Raw genomic sequence first — 18,290 nt, forward strand, 5'->3', positions numbered from 1 at the left:
CCTGCTCGATGTCGACCACGGAAGGGAGACCACCGCTGACTATGTTGCTCGCCATTCTCCCCGCCAAGAAGGGGACCAAAGGATCTGCTTGGAGGATGTCGAGGATGCGAAGCTAGTGAGGCAGCTGTCCGCGGAGCCGCCAGGATGGACGGCGAATAACACCGTGGAACATGAGGCGTCCCCGATGGCCTGCTAGGTGGTGTTGGAGGCGGCTGGTTGTAGGAGGATGCGCCGTCCCCGACAGCCAAGCCAGGTGGTGTAGGAGGAGGCGTTGTCCCCGACAGCGGGCCAAGTAGTGTAGGGAGGCGGCACCGCCGACGGCCGAGGCGAGGCGAGGCGAGGCGATGGGTTGGGGCAACACAGAGATGGGAGCGGCGGCGTCGTGAAGGTGCGGTGGCTGGAGGCGATTGGGAGCGGAGCGATGATGCAGCGGTTACTTTTCTTTCTTCCTTTCTTGATTGACGTGGGCAGTTTAATTCCTTTTGTGCCAAAGGAAGGTGATCATGGAAGAGAAAGTACTTTCCTTTCTTTCTTGATTGATTGACGTGGGCAGTTTCTTGCCTTTCGTGGCAAAGGAAGGTGATCATGGAAGAGAAAGTTGTGTTTAGTGTTAAACACGTTTAGTCGCTCACCATTAGGACAACAGCAATTGTTGGATGAATGCGAATGGATGGCCGAGATCTGTTGGATCTGTCTCACTGGGTCTTTTTATATTGGTATAGATATAGATATAGATATAGATATAGATTATTTTAGGACGAAGGAGTATCAAACTCAGTGAGAGCATGACTGTTCGGAACAGAGCAGAGAAGAACATGCGAAGACACGAGTCTTCACTTCATGAGCAGAGATTCGTTGCTTCATTTGCTCGAGCAGACTACCACCCATCTCAGCCACCGGCGGCGACCTCAGATGGGCGCACGGGCGCGCCGCGCCGCCCACCACCGCGCTCGCCTCCGCCTCCGCCACTGCCACCTTCTCCTCCTCCTCCCGCTGCTGCTCCTCTTCCTCCTCCCGCCCCTCTCCGCGCTCCTCCTCCGCCGCGCCAACTCCCTGGGCCGCCGGTGCCTACCCCCCGCCGCAGGGCGCCGCCCCCTCGCCGGGCAGCGGCTCAGCTTCTCTATCGTCACGCTCTCCGACGAGGGCCTGTCGGGCCGAGGAGTGCGGGGGCGGTCTTTCCGCGGCGTGCTGGCGGCCACCGCGCGGAACAAGCGCGCCTACGCGGCCGCGCACGGGTATGGCCTCGCCGCGCTGCCCCCCGGCGCGGTCGACCCCGGCCGCCCGCCCGCCTGGAGCAAGGTCCTCGCCCTCCGCGCCCGCCTGCGCCGCCACCACTGGCTCTTCTGGAACGACGCGGTGGGTCGCCGCGGCCGCGCCACCACTCCCCTGTTGGTTTATGCTCTCGGTGGTGTATTGATCTTAATCGGCCCTTGATTTCAGGACACGCTAGTTACCAACCCTGACATCTCGTTGGTAAGTCTGATGCTATTATGGAATCTTGTTCTAACCTCTTGATGTTTAGTTTTGAGTTAATATAATTTTGTTTCTCCTCATTGCTTGTGCTGAAGGAGGAGATTTTGTTCTCCGTGATTGGGCATAGTGATTTTGATGCATCGCCTGATCTCATTCTGACAGAGGATATCAATGGGGTTAATGCCGGTAAGCGAAACTTGCACATTTTTCGGTTTTACTTTATGTTTGTCCAAATCATTTGACAAGCAAAGCAATGGCAACTTCTGTGATATATCACACTCATTAACACGAATGTCTGCTCACCTACTACTGTATCTTCAGAATAAGCATATGATAGTTTAGTATGACTCATTTGTGCAATGAGGCTGATCCATACTTGTGAGCTAGAGCAAACTGATCAAGTTAATAGACACCGAGATTCACGTCTTACTAATATCCTAGGGAAGCATACTTGGAAAGATACATCCATGAAGATTCATTTCACTTTTCTTATAGACAGGAGGTTCAGCACAAAATAAGACAAGGACATCTTATCTGTCAAATATTAACCATGCTCCTTTTTTTGAGGTTAACAGTACTTCATTGATTACTGAACATCACAGCAAAGTTCGTCCCTGATACAATCTGGAACCACACCAAGATAAAAAAGATTAACAGAGTGCTCACAACTACGAGCTAGTTTGTGTGGCGCTACATTCATACCACGCCTGACATGTAAGAAAGAGCATTGAGTAAACCCAGACGCAAGAGACTTGATGTCCGAGACAACAGCGCCCACTCTTGATCGATCTTGAGCCATAGACTTGATTTTGTTCACCATGGCGAGGCAATCAGATGCCAAGACAATTGACGAACAGCCTTCAGATCGACAAACCTCAAGAGCACGTCGGATGGCACGCGCCTCAGCCAACTCCGGTTCAGAAAAGCCTTGAAGCTGCTCACTGCCAGCAAACATACACTCCCCAAGATGATTCCTAGCCACAAAGCCCATGCCCATCCGTGTCGGATAGAAGGAAACAGCGCCGCATCAACATTCACAGCCACCACACCAGCAGGTGGCCGAGTCCAAATAACAGTTGAAGAAGAGGACTCACGCCTGGGATCGGGTTTAGGCTTAGAACAATGCTGCAACACCATACGGACATAGGCACGAACTTTTGAAGCAGTTCTAGCAGGATGCACTTCGGTGCCATTATTACGTACCTCATTTCTAGCTTCCCAGATATGCCATAGAGTGATGGCCAAGACAGTAGCTTGAAGCTTCGAAGCATGAGCCAGGAAATCGAACATCCATTGACGACCATTAACCATGTCTTTTTTGCACAGCCTGACACTGAACTCCTCTTTAACCCCTTTCCAAACGGAACGGGCGAAGGGACACAGCAGGAAGAGATGCTCCACACGCTCAGTCCGGTTGCAGAAGAAACAGCCATCGTCGGCTGGAATTTGACGCCTCACCAGCTGGAAACCCGTAGGTAAACAGTCGTGCACGAAACGCCACAAAACAATCTTCATTTTGTTTGGACAATTGACTGACCAAAGGGCCTTCCACTCCTTTTCTTGCACCTGAATGTTGGAAGCCAGACCCTTGCCCTTTCCACTTGTAGAGGAGAAGAAGTTCTCACTTCGAGTAAGATTATAGCCAGACTTGACCGAGTAGATGCCAAGCTTGTCATGAGGCCACGACAGGAAGTCATCTCCCCCAAAACGACTTATGGGAACTTGCAGAATTTGTTCTGCAATAGGATCAGCAAAGAAGCTTCGCACAAGGTCTTCGTCCCAAGACACCAAAGACTCAGCCATAAAAAACTGAACTGAAGTTTCAGCCGGAATAGGGAGAATCGAGTTGAAAGTTCCAGGAGGGAAACCTGGAATCCAGTTGTCTTCCATAACTTTGATCCGGGTGCCATTTCCTACACCCCACCGAGCTCCCTTCTGAATCAGTTGACGCCCAAAGAGCAAACTGCGCCAAGTAAAGGAAGATGATCTTGTCTTGGTGGCAGTCCAAAAAGCCCCATCAGGGAAGTAGCGTCCCTTTAAGACCCTCGAACACAAAGAGTCGGGTTCGGTCAGGAGACGCCAACACTGACGCGCAAGCATTGCCTGATTGAAAAGTACCAAGTCGCGGAAGCCCATTCCACCGAGGAACTTTGGGGTAGAAAGCCACGTCCAAGAACGCCAATGCATTTTTCGACGGCCGTCTTCGACACCCTACCAGTGGTTGGCGATGTAGGTCTTCATTTGCTCACAAATGGAGACAGGCAGTTGGAAGCAACTCATCACATAGTTGGGGATGGCCTGAGCCACAGATTTCAGAAAAATTTCCTTTCCAGCCCGTGACATCGGCCTATCATTGCAGCCATTGATCCTCTTCCAAACCCGGCCTGGTAAGAAGCTAAAGGAGTTGGTGGCTGCACGACCAATCTCGGTGGGCATACCGAGATAAGAGTCATGGAGAATTTCATTGTCTACCCCAAGGCACCCCTTTACAGTTCCTTTGACACCATCAGGGCAGTGCTTCCCAAAGAAGATCGAAGACTTTAGCAGGTTGATCCTTTGCCCAGAGGCCTCGCAATATTGATGGAGAGCAGAATTCAGAGCCTCCACGCTTCTATTATCGCTGCGTGCGAAGAAGATGCTGTCATCTGCAAAAAGCAAGTGAGATATAGGAGGGCCTTGCATACCATTTCGAATCCCTTGTAGCTCGCCAAGGCTCTCCGTCGTTTGCAGTAATCCAGACAAACCTTCTGTACACAGCAAGAACAGGTATTGGCTTATGGGATCTCCTTGGCGGAGCCCCCTGGACGGCACCACGGCAGAAGTGATTTCACCATTCACCTTCACTGCATATCTTGCCGAGGTAACGCAGCGCATCACAGTTTGTATCCAAGCAGGAGCAAAACCCAACTTCTGAAGACACCCATGGAGGTATGCCCATTCGATGCGGTCATACGCCTTCATCATATCCACTTTGAGAGCAAAGAAAGGCCTCTTGGAATGTTGTTTCCGAACAGTGTGCAAGCATTCATAGGCAACAAGCACGCTGTCCGTGATCAAGCGGCCCGACACGAAAGCACTCTGAAACTCCGAGACAATATCATTCAGAAAAACCTTCAGTCTATTAGCGAGAACTTTAGATGCAAGTTTGTACAAGACATTGCACAGGCTAATGGGGCGGAATTTAGAGAGGTGTTGGGCATTTTGTACCTTTGGGATTAAGACAATGATTGAGTCGCAAAGTCCTTCGGGTAAAGCCTCGCCACTCAGGAAAGAGCGAATAGCATCGCAAATATCATGCTGAATCAGATCCCAGTGAGTTTGATAGAACATGGTCGGCAATCCATCTGGCCCAGGAGCCTTCGTAGGTCCCATTTGGAAGAGAGCTACCCTGATCTCCTCATTACTATACGGTTTGCATAGCTCAGCATTCATGTTGTCATCCACCTTCCTTGGGATAGCATCCAACACTCTATCCATAGAGGTGCAGTCTCCAGCAGAGAAGAGATCCTCGTAAAAATCATGTAACATCTCTTTCAACCCGTCCTGAGAAACACACTTGGAGCCATCCTCCCGCACAAGAGCCTTGATGCGGTTGGTGCGCCGTCGTGCAGAGGCCCGGGCATGGAAGAACTCCGTATTGCGGTCTCCCGCACAGAGCCAGTCGATCCGAGACCGTTGTCGTGCCATGATTTCCTCACGCTCAAACAATTCACATAGCTGGCACTCTAGCTCACGTTCCTCCTTCAGCCCAGCAGCATTCACGGGTGACGTTCGCAGAGACTTGAGTCTCCTTTCGGTTCTCTGGATCTCACGTCGGACAGAACCAAAGGCCACCTTGCTCCATTCCTTCAGAGCACCTGACACATGGTTCAAAACTGACCATGTTTCATGCAGCGAGTGAATTCCAGTGGCATGGGCTTTCCAAGCATTCTCCACTACCTCAATGCGCATCAGAGCAGAAATTGCGGTGCAGGAACCTTTGGTGCGCTATGTGACGGTGACCTCAGCTAAGCTCAAGACCACTGAAACTTATTCCGTGATGTATGAGCGCCTCCCTCTGTATTGCTTTTCATGTGGGCTACTCGGACACTCCTCAATCTTGTGTTCTGCTCCCGCGGAACGCGACGTTAATGGTGACTTGCCCTATGCGGCGAAGAAAGTATGTGCTATTGTTGACCAGATACGAAGATCAAATGGCGCAAAGTCAGGCAATGCCTCGTCATCTGCTGGCTATGAGTCCCAACCCCCTAGTCACAAGGTTCCTTCTGGGGGCTCTCGGTCATCTGCTGCTGGAAGTAGGGCGCCGAACTTCGGCAAGGCTGCTGCTGGAGACGAGGATGGCGAGGTTTCCTCCCCCATCAAAGGTGGTCGGATGACCAGCCAGGGCAGGGGACGCTCCAACCGCGGCCGCGGAAGAGGTCGTTCTGCTGGCACTGGAAAAGAATTGTTTCCTGCTCAGAAATCCAAGAATGGGATGAGTGGGCAGAAAAGAAAAAAGGCAAAGGACCAGGCTACTACTTCTACGGTAGATGAGCAACTTCCTAATGCAGGGAATACCCTCGCGCTGGTGGTCTCGGCAAATGCAAACGATGGGAATCTTGATACTGAGGAGTACCAAGAAAATGACCCCAACAAGAAACTGAGGACAACACTCTCTCGATCGGCGGATCCGGCGACGGCTGCGGAGTAGCCCCGCCAAACGCAATGAGTATCCTATGCTGGAACTGTCGCGGCCTGGGGTCGGACGCGACAGTGGGCGAGCTTCGCTGGTTAGTGAAGACTTATCGACCCTTGATCCTCTTCTTGTCGGAGACCAAGATGGTGGATCGTAAAGCAAAGAACTTTATGTGGTCTTTGGGCTACTCTGGTTCTTTCACTGTTAGCTCCGAAGGCCTCAGTGGAGGCTTGGCCCTTTTCTGGTCTTCGCCACATTCAGTTTTGCTGAAGGGTTTCAACTCACATTGCATTGATGTGACGGTCTCATCGGATGATCTGGCTCCTTGGCGGGTGACCTTTGTTTATGGGGAACCAAAGCGCGAGCTTCGTCATGAATTTTGGAGCTTGATAAGGAGGTTGTCCCGGTCGTGGAAGGGCCCGTGGATTTGCTGTGGCGATTTCAACGAGGCTCTCTGCCATGATGAGCACTTTGGGGCTCGTGACCGATCGGATGCCCAGATGGAGCTTTTCCGAAACTGTCTTGATGACTGCGGGCTGGTAGACCTCGGTTTTGCTGGTCCTAAGTTCACCTGGACTAATCGGCAGGACGCGCAATGCAATGTGCGGGTCAGACTTGACCGCGCTGTGGCTAACGGCGACTTTACTGCCATGTTCGAGTTCTATCATGTGGAAAACATAATTACTACCACTTCTGACCATTATGCGGTGGCCATCTCCCTCGACTCCCAGCAAGTCATGGGTGATCGGCCCCCTGTACAACACGAGGGCTATATTAACCATGCTCCTTGTGTAGGACTGTTCTTCATAAGGAGGTCGAAATGGAGTGAGAGATTTTTGGATACATGGTGGAACCATACATCATTTGTACAATTTGGTTCCACAAAAAGTGGGGATAATGCAGCACTGAAGCATATCGTGGATCACTTGTCACCTGAAGAAACACAAGCACACGTCCGCATAGCAAAAATGCAGTGCCTCTTCAATTCATACCCTTGGGTTGCTACGTGGAAATCAGTTCACCGCCTGATCTTCCACCCGTCCACTACATGGAAAGGTTTCCTGATATGCTCATTCCCTATTCATTCCATAGATGCTACAATTATTTACATTTGAATGTGAAAGAGGCACTTGATTGATAATGAAGACTGGATCTCCTAAGAGTTCTTTGGATTTATCTCATTATCTACTATGCTCATATTACTTCTTGGGTTTGCCAAAAGTTAACATAGCAGGTGCAAATTGAAGTGCTACATGTGCCTTTTGTGATTGAATATCAGTCCATACTAAGCTAAACGGTGCACTGGTATTTAGAACTGAGCACATGATATATGTGGTTGAAGTGTAATGTTTCTGAATACATGATTGTTCCCACCCTAAAGAAACAAAATCTGAATTAAGTCAGGAGTCTGTTACTCATGAACAAGAAAGATGGCATGTACTGTTCTCTGTCAATTCATGTACAGTCTTCTCAAGAAAAACATCATATGTAACATGTCAGTTGTTTATAACCAAGCAGATACTGGGTTGTTCTTGGTCACCTTATTCCTGTTGGCCACTGCTTCACTAATTTATAATCAAATTTTAGTTCTTAACTGAAATAAGCCATTCACACAAGTAAACACTCCCTTTCTTCAGAAGAAGTTTTGCCTGTTATGTATGGCACATATCAGGTGCAAGTATCCATTTCGTGAAAATATGAAAAATTAGGCCTGGATGAATTTAAAAGGTGGACATTAGTTAATCAAACATCTGTTCGAAGTGTCAACTTCAAACTTGACTCGTGTTAGGAGAAACTAAAAGGAGAAGCCCTTGACATATTCTAAGTTATATAAATAGACAAAAAAGACAAAAGTCACCACTGACAACAGTTTTCTCCTTTTTATTTATCATAACACAAATAAATTTGAAATTGAAAATTTAATGCTCTGTTTGATGAATTAAATACTTCTCCTGGATTCTTTTTACAAAACTATCCATGCTGCATGTTTGTTTGGTGCTTGAATCATGATTATTTTTCAAATTCTCACCAAATTCACGTTGTTACTTCATACATTGACATTATCATCTGCACATAGTTGCTCAGTGCATGTTGACTATGCAGGGGCTTATTCAGATGGAGATTTCATGGTCCATTTTGCCGGCCTAAATGACAAGCGAGGCTGGACATCAAGAATTCTTAGAGAGATAACTCACCGATGAGGATAATTACCCCAATTTTAAAACGATCGATGGAGGATCCAGAAGTTTATGTGACTAGCCTGATTGTTTTTGCATCATATTCTGTTGTAGACTGCCATTTTAGTTGGACAGCATGTTCCGTTTCTAATCAGCTATATTAAAAGGTTGTCTCCCACTAACTACTTCTGCAAACCTCTCATCCAGCCATGTTATAAAAAATACTCGACATTCATTTCTGGACAGCTCTTATGCACAGGTGTTTGATTCAGAAGCACAACACAGCCATCTGCCTCCTTTAATACCTTATCCACCGATCCCTCACATCCAACAGATCAACATTGCAACACGACATCAACTTATCAAGGCTTCTTTGTCATCACCGGGGAATGTGGAGCTGCTGCTGCTCTACGACTTACTATGTGGTTAGTGTAAAAAGTGTCAGCATTGGACCTTGGCATGCCACTGACATTCTTAAGAGGCATCTGTTGTCGTCCACTTCGTGTGTGTCTGCGAATCTGCAGGTATGGTCACTTCCAGTAATCACTCTTGATAGGCAGTGTCCTTTTGGTACTTCCTTGTGGCTGTTGTAGATTTTCCATATAGTTGATCCAGTAGTTAGCCTCTGTCGGTGTCAAAACCGGCGGATCTCGGGTAGGGGTCCCGAACTGTGCGTCTAGGCGGATGGTAACAGGAGACAAGGGACACGATGTTTTACCCAGGTTCGGGCCCTCTTGATGGAGGTAAAACCCTACGTCCTGCTTGATTGATATTGATATTGTGGATGTTTACAAGAGTGGATCTACCACGAGATCAAGGAGGCTAAACCCTAAAAGCTAGCCTATGGTATGATTGTAAGGGTTGATGTTGTTCGTTGTCCTACGGACTAGAGCCATCCGGTTTATATAGACACCGGAGAGGGCTAGGGTTACATAGAGTCGGTTACAATGGTAGGAGATCTACATATCTGTATCGCCAAGCTTGCCTTCCACGCCAAGGAAAGTCCCATCCGGACACGGGACGAAGTCTTCAATCTGGTATCTTCATAATCTTGGAGTCCGGTCGATGATGATAGTCCGGCCGATGATAGTTCGACTGATGATGGTAGTCCGGCTATCCGGACACCCCCCAATCCAGGACTCCCTCAGTAGCCCCTGAACCAGGCTTCAATGACGATGAGTCCGGCGCGCATATTGTTCGGCATTGCAAGGCGGGTTCCTCCTCCGAATAATTCATAGAAGATTGTGAACACCAGGATAGTGTCCGGCTCTGCAAAATAAATTCCACATTCCACCGTAGAGAGAATAATATATATATATACACAAGTTCAATCCGCTGACTTTTTTGCGGCGTGACGTCACACCACTACCAAGCCATTACGTTTTTTATTTTACCACCTCAGCGCATTTAGCGAAGCGGTTTCCTTGGCACGTCTTGTCGAAGCAGAAATCGTGTTCCCCCTTAATCCGGGATTCTCATCAATACGAACGTGGGTAACCCAACCGCGCCCGTCGCCACGCCCCCTCTATCGAAGGCGAGTCCCGAACGGTCACGGGGACGGCTCTTGGTATTTCCCTCCTTTATAACGGGACCAAGGCTCGCTTCTTTTCTTCAATCCTCCATCGAATCCTCCTCCCGCCCCAAGTTCCAGCACCTAGAGCTCCAGATTCGAGCGCTTCGGACCTTCAACAATGTCCGGCTCCGACCTCTAGGGCCGGTGGATGCCTTCCTCCGTCACGGAGGAGGACGTGCTAAAGCTGCGGGAAGCCAAGTACCTGACTTACGAGATTTCGCACAGGTTGCCTGCAGAAGGGCAGGCCATCCCCACCCCCGAGCCCGGCGAGTATGTCGTCTTTGTATCCCACCTCCGTCGGGGTTTAGGCTTCCCGATAGATCCTTTTGTGAGAGGGCTCATGTTCTACTATGGGTTGGAATTCTACGATTTGGCTCCGGAGTCCATCCTCCATATCTCCGCATTTATCGTCGTCTGCGAAGCATTCCTCCGCGTCACCCCTCACTTCGGCTTGTGGCTGAAGACCTTCAATGTGACGCCGAAGATGATTGGGGGGCGTCAAGCGGAGTGCGGCGGGGCGGCCGTCAGTAGGAGGGCCGACGCCCCGTGGCCCGCAGGCTCCTTCCAAGAGGAGCTCGGCTTGTGGCAGCAAGAGTGGTTCTATATCACCATTCCAAGGGGCCGCAAACAAAAGCCGCTGCCCTTATTCCGCCCGGGACCTCCACAATGGTTGATGTCGTGGGTCAACCAAGGGCTCAACTGGGGGCCGTCAAAGGACGTGCCCCTATTGCAGGGCCGGATTCGAGATCTCCAGGCGAGGGAGATCGATCTGGTCGTGGTGATGCGGGTTATGCTGATCAGGCGTTATTTGCCCTGCAAACGCCGTCCTCTCCGACTATGGGAATTTAATCCAGAGGGACCTCGGATACTTCAACATTTCATGGGTATGACACCCCTGGAGATGTATAAATTATTCTTTGGATCGCAAGAGGTGCGTCCGGAACTGACCGAGGATGCTGGCCTAAGCCGCAATCGCCCTGATACTCACGTAAGTAGCTCCGAGTCCGGACACATCATTTGTTTTCCCTTTGGTGGTCCACCTTATGACCAACTTCCTTCTAAACAGGAGTGGATAGCGGGAGCAAAATTAATATGGTGTCCGGCCCCCCTCCCAGAGACCGCGCCGGATTCCATGCTGGTCCGGATGTTGGAGGTTGCGCCTCCATAGGAAGGCGAAGGGGAAAGTGAAAAAGCTACTACCTCGCCTAAGGAGGCTTTTGAAAGAGGGGGGATCGAGAATCCCTCCCTCCAAGGGGAGAAGAGGATTGCCTCCGAGGACCTGGGGGCCAAGGCCCCTAAACGGGGGAAGAAATCTTCGCCGGAGGGTCCTGCGTCCAGGGAGGCCCCGGCCGCACAGTCTCCCTTAAAGGATCAGCCCTCCAACGAGCCGTAAGTAAAAAGAAAGGATTTTTATAGTAAAGGGCATCCCTATTTGTGCTTCTGAGGATAACTAAAGTTTTTACCTTATAGTTCGGATCTCCGTCCTTCGCAAATGAGCTCTACTTCGGGGGACCTCCGTCCGGATATGGTGGAGAGCGAAACGCCTCCGTCCGGGGCGCCGTCAGATAGGGCGGACGAGCCGGAAGTGTCGTCGAGGAGGGAGCCCCCGGGTTTGGCGAAGCCGGATAGTTCGGCGCCAGCTAGTGTACGGCTGAAGGATCTGCTTGAGAAGGAGTCTATCTCAGAAGATCACCACGCACTAATGAGTGTGGTGATTGAAAGGATTTCATCCGCCAAAGGCGGTTTGCATAATGTCGTCAGTAGTTTGCTGGCGGGGTTTGAGGTACGTAAAAATGACACACCTTTGGACAGTTTTGCATATAGAATGCGCCCTGTATGGTTAGTAGCCCCTGAGACTCGGTAGGTTGTCGAAAGCGACAGCGTGCCGAGGATCAAAATCGCAGGTTTAAATTTTCGCCGTACCTATGTAGGTGGCGGATCGTCCGGGGGCCAGCCGGACTGATGAAGTTGCCGAACTAAAGCGGCAACTCACCGTTGCGGATGTGGACATCACGCTGGTCAACAGGCGGCTTGATGAGTCGCAAGGTAAGTGTTCCTGTGCGGTCACTTGGTAAGGGAGCCGAAGCCGTCTCCTTACTACATGTGTGTGAAATGCAGATAGTGCCGCTGCTGTGGAGAGCCTTCGGGCCGAACTTGCTCAAGCCAAGGAGCGGGCCAGAAGGAGTGATGCGGCGGCCTCGAGGGCGGCCGAAGAGTTAGCGGCCGAAAGGGCCGCACAATGCCGAAGCAAGGAAGAGATGGCTGAAATGGCCGTGAAGTTAAAAGATGCTACCGACCGCAATGAGGCTCTTGAGAAGGAGCGCCTGGTGGTGCAAAAAGACCTGGGGAAGGCCACCGCCGAAGCCAAGGATGCCCGCTCTGCAATGCGGGCTATAAAGGAAGAGCTGCGCCAGGCCGGAGACATTGTAGCTGGCAAGCCTTTTCTGCTGCGCCGAAGGTTTACGGATCTAAAGTATGCTCAGCTGGGCCAACTGTGGGGTCTGGAGGACCCTTATATGGACTTAGCAGCGAGTGCGGCGGATGTCGTTGTGCATTTTCGAAGCCAGAAGGATCACGAGACGGAAGAGCTGTTTTGGTCTCAATTCCATAGTCCGGAGCGTTCCCTTCCGCTGACCGACCGTTTGGCCGAGTGGGCTGAGCTGAATAGGTTGTCCGGGCTTGCCATGACGGATATCGTGACCCATGTCTGGCCGGATAGGCCCAAGCCGAAGAGTTACTTTGGCTTATTGCAGCAATTTCTTAGGGCGGTGCCGCATATGGAGGCGATGAAGCGGTCGGCATGCATAGAGGGTGCGCGGATGGCACTCGCCCGTGTGAAGACACATTGGACAGAGATGGATGCCACCGATGTTGCGACCCCGGGTTCGGACGATAGCCGGTTACCCGCCGAGCACTATTTTGGCGAATCGCTGCGTGGTGCTCGTGTAATAGAGTCGCGGTGTTCAAAAAATGTTACGTTCAAATGAACGTTTTATGTTGTAAAACAATATTTATGATGTAAGCGCCTTTTATACTTGTGCGTTCAAGTAATGTAATATCTCCTATGCGGCCGTTCATGTATACGTGTGTATAACCTGAAAGATGGCAGTCGTCGGCTTCAGCCCCCACGCTCAAGGTGCGGGGGTGTTCGCAAAAAATAGCGCATTTTCACACTTAATCCGACGTCTCGGTCCTGTAAAGGAGGTGGTAGCGTAGCAAACGAGGCAACCGGACTATAATGCTTTATCACTTTCACTTAGCCATGGAGTTCAAGGGTGGGACTACGACATAGCCCCTGGGGGCACCGCGCTCTCCGAATTCGGGGTGCGTATGTGCCTGATCGGGAAACGGCCCTTCGTCAATGCGGAGGAATTCTAAACATTCCCTTGGTCGATCGAGTGGTTGACCAGTCTCTCGCTGTATCATGACAGTCAGTTTTCGGCTTTCTCTACTGAGGCGCTCGCCCAGCCGAACTGGGGCACAATCGCAGTAGTTCTCCTAGTGCCGCGTTAGCCGATGATACGGAACGTAAGGCAGCAAAACACAGGAGCCGGGCAAACCCAACATTTGACCAAAGACATGATTCGGAGCTGATGCATATAAGGCCTAACTCGAGACGCCGAACACTCCCAAAGGTGTTCGGTCTTTTACAATAGCGGGCAGAATAATGCCCTAAGCCCCTTGTGTCCAGGTACGGGCAGGTTCCTCTGGCGCGGCCGATGCCAAAACGCCAGCCTCCACTCTAGGTATAATGGGAAACCAGGGGATTATAGCAACAAGAGACAGTAAGAAAGGTTTACGTAGGGTCTTAGTCTGAAAAGAGTCCTTGAAACGGGTCCCTACTGCACGTCTGCGCCTGTGTCTCCGTTGTGCCGTATCCTGGACGGGTGTGCACGTTGTTCATCTGTAAAAAGAGAGGAACTTAGTTTGAAAAAGAAATCGTGCAAAAAGTTACATAAAAAATTGAAATATAAATGTAGAAAGCTGAGCCTATGGTAGCCCATTATAGCTTATATACACAAACCCTTGTAAGGGTGTGCGGCTAGGTAGCCCCTAGCTTATTTATTTCGGACCCGTCCAGCCGTGTCCGGGGTCTTAGCCGACCTTTTTAATGAAATAATGCCACGTGGACCGGGCATTTTAAGCGTAAGAGACGCGTAGTGTAGTATTGCGTTAAAGCGGACGAAAGCTTCACGTCCCAGTAGTGCTTGATAGCTACTTTTGAATGGGGCGACATGAAAGGTTAGCTTTTCTCGTCGGAAGTTGTCAGGTGACCCGAACACAACTTCTAGTAATAATGAACATGTGCACCTGGCGTAAGGGCCTGGCGCCACTCCTTTGAAGGAAGTGCGGCTATGTCGAATTGTAGTAGGGTCTATCTCCATCCTGCGGATTGTGTCCGGATATAGCAGGTTTAAGTCACTGCCGCCGTCCATCAGAACTTGCGTAAATCACAGTCCGTCTATTATGGGATCCAATATCAGAGCAGTCCATCCTGCGTTCCGGATACTTCTGGAATAATCCCGATGGTCGAAAGTGATTGGTTTTGACATCCAATCCCGGTGTTTCGCTGGGGTGGACCGTGCGGCACTTGTCTTAGTGAGTGCCGTGTTGGTTTTCCGTACTATCACATGAAGTGAGTTTACTGTTTTGACTTCTTGTGGGAAAGTCTTCTGACTTCCGTTGCTCTGCTGATGTGGTGCGTTGTCGTCCTCGCTTGGCGCATCGAGCCCTTTGTGTTCGGCGTTGAGCCCGCCGGACTGTTTGAAAACCCAACAATTTCGGTTGGTATGGTTTGCAGGCCTTCCAGAGGTACTGTGGATTTGACATATCCGATCCAAAATTTTGTTTAAGTTGGATAGCTCGTCACTGTTGTCCTTAAGAGGCAGTGTTTTATTGTTTGGCCGCGAGCTTTTGAATCCGGCGCTGACCGCCGTGCTCTTTGGGGTTCTTTCTTTATTCCGGCGCTTATCTTTCCTGTGCCGTGATCTTCCGTTTCCATCTCTGATCTCGGATGTACTCGGGTCGCTGGTGCTGCATCTTGCTAGCCAGCTGTCTTCTCCTGCGCAAAAGCGCGTCATGAGGCTTGTTAGCGCGGCCATTGTTCTTGGCTTCTCTTGGCCGAGGTGTCTGGCGAGCCATTCGTCTCGGACGTTGTGTTTAAAAGCTGCTAAGGCTTCCGCGTCCGGACAGTCGACTACTTGGTTCTTTTTGGTAAGGAACCTGTTCCAGAATTTGCGCGCTGACTCTCCGGGCTGTTGAATTATGTGACTCAGATCGTCTGCATCCGGAGGGCGGACATAAGTCCCTTGAAAATTTGCTCTAAATGCGTCCTCAAGCTCTTCCCAACTTCCAACAGTGTTTTCTGGGAGGCTTTTGAGCCATGCCGAGCTGGCCCTTTGAGCTTGAGGGGTAGATATTTTATGGCGTGGAGATCATCTCCTCTAGCCATGTGTATGTGTAGTATGTAATCTTCTATCCAGACTCCAGGGTCTGTTGTTCCGTCATATGCCTCTATGTTTATGGGTTTAAACCCTGCTGGGAATTCATGATCCAGCACCTCATCGGTGAAACATACCGGGTGTGCGGCGCCCCTGTATTTGGGTGTGCCGCTGTCTTCGGACACTTGTCGTGTTGTGTTACTTCCTGGGGCCCTCTTTTTTGGCCCGTAGATGGACCTAGTTGGGCCGTCTATTTTCCCAGGGTCATAGATCGGCTTGTGTGCGGTGCCGTTTGCCGCTTTTGGCCTGTCATCTGGCCGTCTATCCGGCCAGGCGGCCTCTTTATTTTTTGATGGTGAGGGCTCTATGGCTTCCTCGTCAAATTCTGGCAGCAGCTTGCGCTTCGGGTAGCTCTTTGTGTGATGGCCATTGCCATATTTGCTTGCGGTCTTTAGTATTTTGTTCCACTTCATTCTGAGTATGTCTTCCGCTGTTTTGAGCTTCCGTTTTTCCTTCTTCAAACTTCTTGCAGTGGCGACAAGTCTTTTGTGAAGGTTCTTGTGCTTCGGTGGTGTGTCCGGTGTGAGGTTGTCCGGACTGTTGGTTGCTCCGGGAAGGGGTTGATCATCCGGTTCGTCTTGTCCGGACGGTTGCTTGGTTGCATGTTCGTCGTCCACTGGTTGGTCCTGTTCTAACGCTGGGTCATTGGGAATGCTGTTCTTGCCGAGGCGGGGTTTAGGGCGGCGCTTGTGTCGCCGCTTTGGTTGTTTATCGGCGGGATTATCCTTTGTCGCGCCCCGTTGATCCTCGTCGTCGCTCCCTTTTGGGGTATCCACCATATATACGTCATGAGATGAGGTGGCCTTCCCGTGCCCTGTAGGCGCTGGTTCTGGATTGTCTCCGTCATCGTCGTCCATACCGTCGATGTCTTCGGAGTCGTAGTTTAGCACGTCGGTTAAATCGTCGACAGTGGCTACGAAGTGGGTGGTGGGTGGGTTTTGAATTTCTTCGTCGTCCACGTCCCAACCATCCCGGCCGTAGTCTGGCCAGGGCTCTCCGGATAACGAGAGATGCTTCAGCGAATTTAAGATGTCGCCGAAGGGTGAGTGCTGAAAGATGCCCGCAGCGGTGAATTCCATGACCGGCGTCCAATCGGATTCGACTGGCGCGGGCGTAGGAGGGTTGGAGTCCGGTAGAGAGTCCGGCACCTCGGAGTCATGAGCTATATGCGGGACAAGGTCAGTGTTCGGCTCCATCGCCGTAGAGGTTGCAGCTCCCGAGGCGGTGTCTAGCCACCCGTCCTTGATCTGCGCGATCGGCTCCGGACTATAGGTCGAAGCGGATTCGAGTGCGGCCTTCAAGGCGCTGTCCGGCGGCAGATTTAGGTCGTGCCCATCGTGACAGTGCGGCACGCTCGGCTGTGGCTCGGATCCGTCGAGGATCAAGTCCCCGCGGATATCGGCCGTGAAGTTTAGGCTTCCAAACCTGACCTAACGGCCAGGGGCGTAGCTTTCGATCTGCTCCAGATGGCCAAGTGAGTTGGCCCGCAGTGCGAAGCCGCCGAATACGAAGATCTGTTCGGGGAGAAAAGTCTCACCCAGGACCGCGTCGTTGTTGATTGAAGAGGCCATCAAACCTATCGGTGACGACACAGAGGAACTCTCAATGAAAGCACCAATGTCGGTGTCAAAACCGGCGGATCTCGGGTAGGGGTCCCGAACTGTGCGTCTAGGCGGATGGTAACAGGAGACAAGGGACACGATATTTTACCCAGGTTCGGGCCCTCTTGATGGAGGTAAAACCCTACGTCCTGCTTGATTGATATTGATATTGTGGATGTTTACAAGAGTGGATCTACCACGAGATCAAGGAGGCTAAACCCTAAAAGCTAGCCTATGGTATGATTGTAAGGGTTGATGTTGTTCGTTGTCCTACGTACTAGAGCCATTCGGTTTATATAGGCACCGGAGAGGGCTAGGGTTACATAGAGTCGGTTACAATGGTAGGAGATCTACATATCCGTATCGCCAAGCTTGCCTTCCACGCCAAGGAAAGTCCCATCCGGACACGGGACGAAGTCTTCAATCTGGTATCTTCATAATCTTGGAGTCCGGTCGATGATGATAGTCCGGCCGATGATAGTTCGACTGATGATGGTAGCCCCCCAATCCAGGACTCCCTCAGCCTCCTTCTCCTATAGTTTCTCTAGGATTTGTTTGTGTATTCTCTGATTGCACCAATGTGTTCTCTTTTATTAGCTTGATTTATCTATGGTAGGAACTTGCTTTTCCAAGAACTGTAGGATTTTTTGCCAATTGAAATGGGAACTTGAACGGTTCAGGCTCAACTTGTCAGTTCATTCAACCTTTTGATGTTAGGTTTGTCAGTAGAAGAGATGTAGATCACATCCTGAGAACCTTTCACTGCAGCCTGGGCAGGCAATGCAAAGCCTGTGAGTTAAATGTCACTAAAACTCCACATCCATCTGACCTCTATATGGGTGTTTTTGCCACCATCTAACTCCCTCCCCTCATTCATCTCCCTTTGATTTTCAGTTGCAATCCCACCCGTACATCTATTCGTGCAGTTAATTTGACACCAGGGCAAAATATCTGAATCGGTTGTTTACTTGTATTAGCAGCACACCTAAACCTGACAGTACGTGTTTTCAAAGATCATCTTTTACAGCCTGTTGTGTAGTATATCTGAATGTCTACTGTACTGCTCTCAGAGATTTATTTATCCAATGATCAAAGTGTGGTGCCAGTGCCGCACGATTATGGACCGTGCTGATATCTTGCTTGTACTTGCATCCATACAGTGCTGCCATCATCGCATGAAAACTCTCATATTAGTGTACTATTTTCACAAGTTTCTGTTGTCTAATCTCCCTTTAAATTTGCTTTGGTCCTTCTGGATTAGTTAAATTGCGCGAGTGAAACGCAAAATGT

General features: G+C 50.4%; 1 protein-coding gene across 1 annotated transcript in view; it reads left to right on the forward strand.

Annotated features, from left to right (window-relative positions):
• Positions 1–882: 882 nt before the first annotated feature.
• LOC119287728 (alpha-1,2-galactosyltransferase gmh3-like) overlaps positions 883–18,290 on the forward strand; it is a 19,004-nt gene continuing 1,596 nt past the window's right edge. The window contains exons 1-5 of the mRNA XM_037567323.1: positions 883–1,356; positions 1,441–1,473; positions 1,569–1,659; positions 6,944–7,204; positions 8,252–8,849. Of these exons, the coding sequence (XP_037423220.1) occupies positions 913–1,356; positions 1,441–1,473; positions 1,569–1,659; positions 6,944–7,204; positions 8,252–8,349 (927 nt within the window). The 5' untranslated portion in view covers positions 883–912 and the 3' untranslated portion in view covers positions 8,350–8,849. The remainder of the gene's footprint in view (positions 1,357–1,440; positions 1,474–1,568; positions 1,660–6,943; positions 7,205–8,251; positions 8,850–18,290) is intronic.

The sequence above is a fragment of the Triticum dicoccoides genome, chromosome 4A (genome assembly GCF_002162155.2).
Source record: "Triticum dicoccoides isolate Atlit2015 ecotype Zavitan chromosome 4A, WEW_v2.0, whole genome shotgun sequence".
NCBI classification, from domain to species: domain Eukaryota; kingdom Viridiplantae; phylum Streptophyta; class Magnoliopsida; order Poales; family Poaceae; genus Triticum; species Triticum dicoccoides.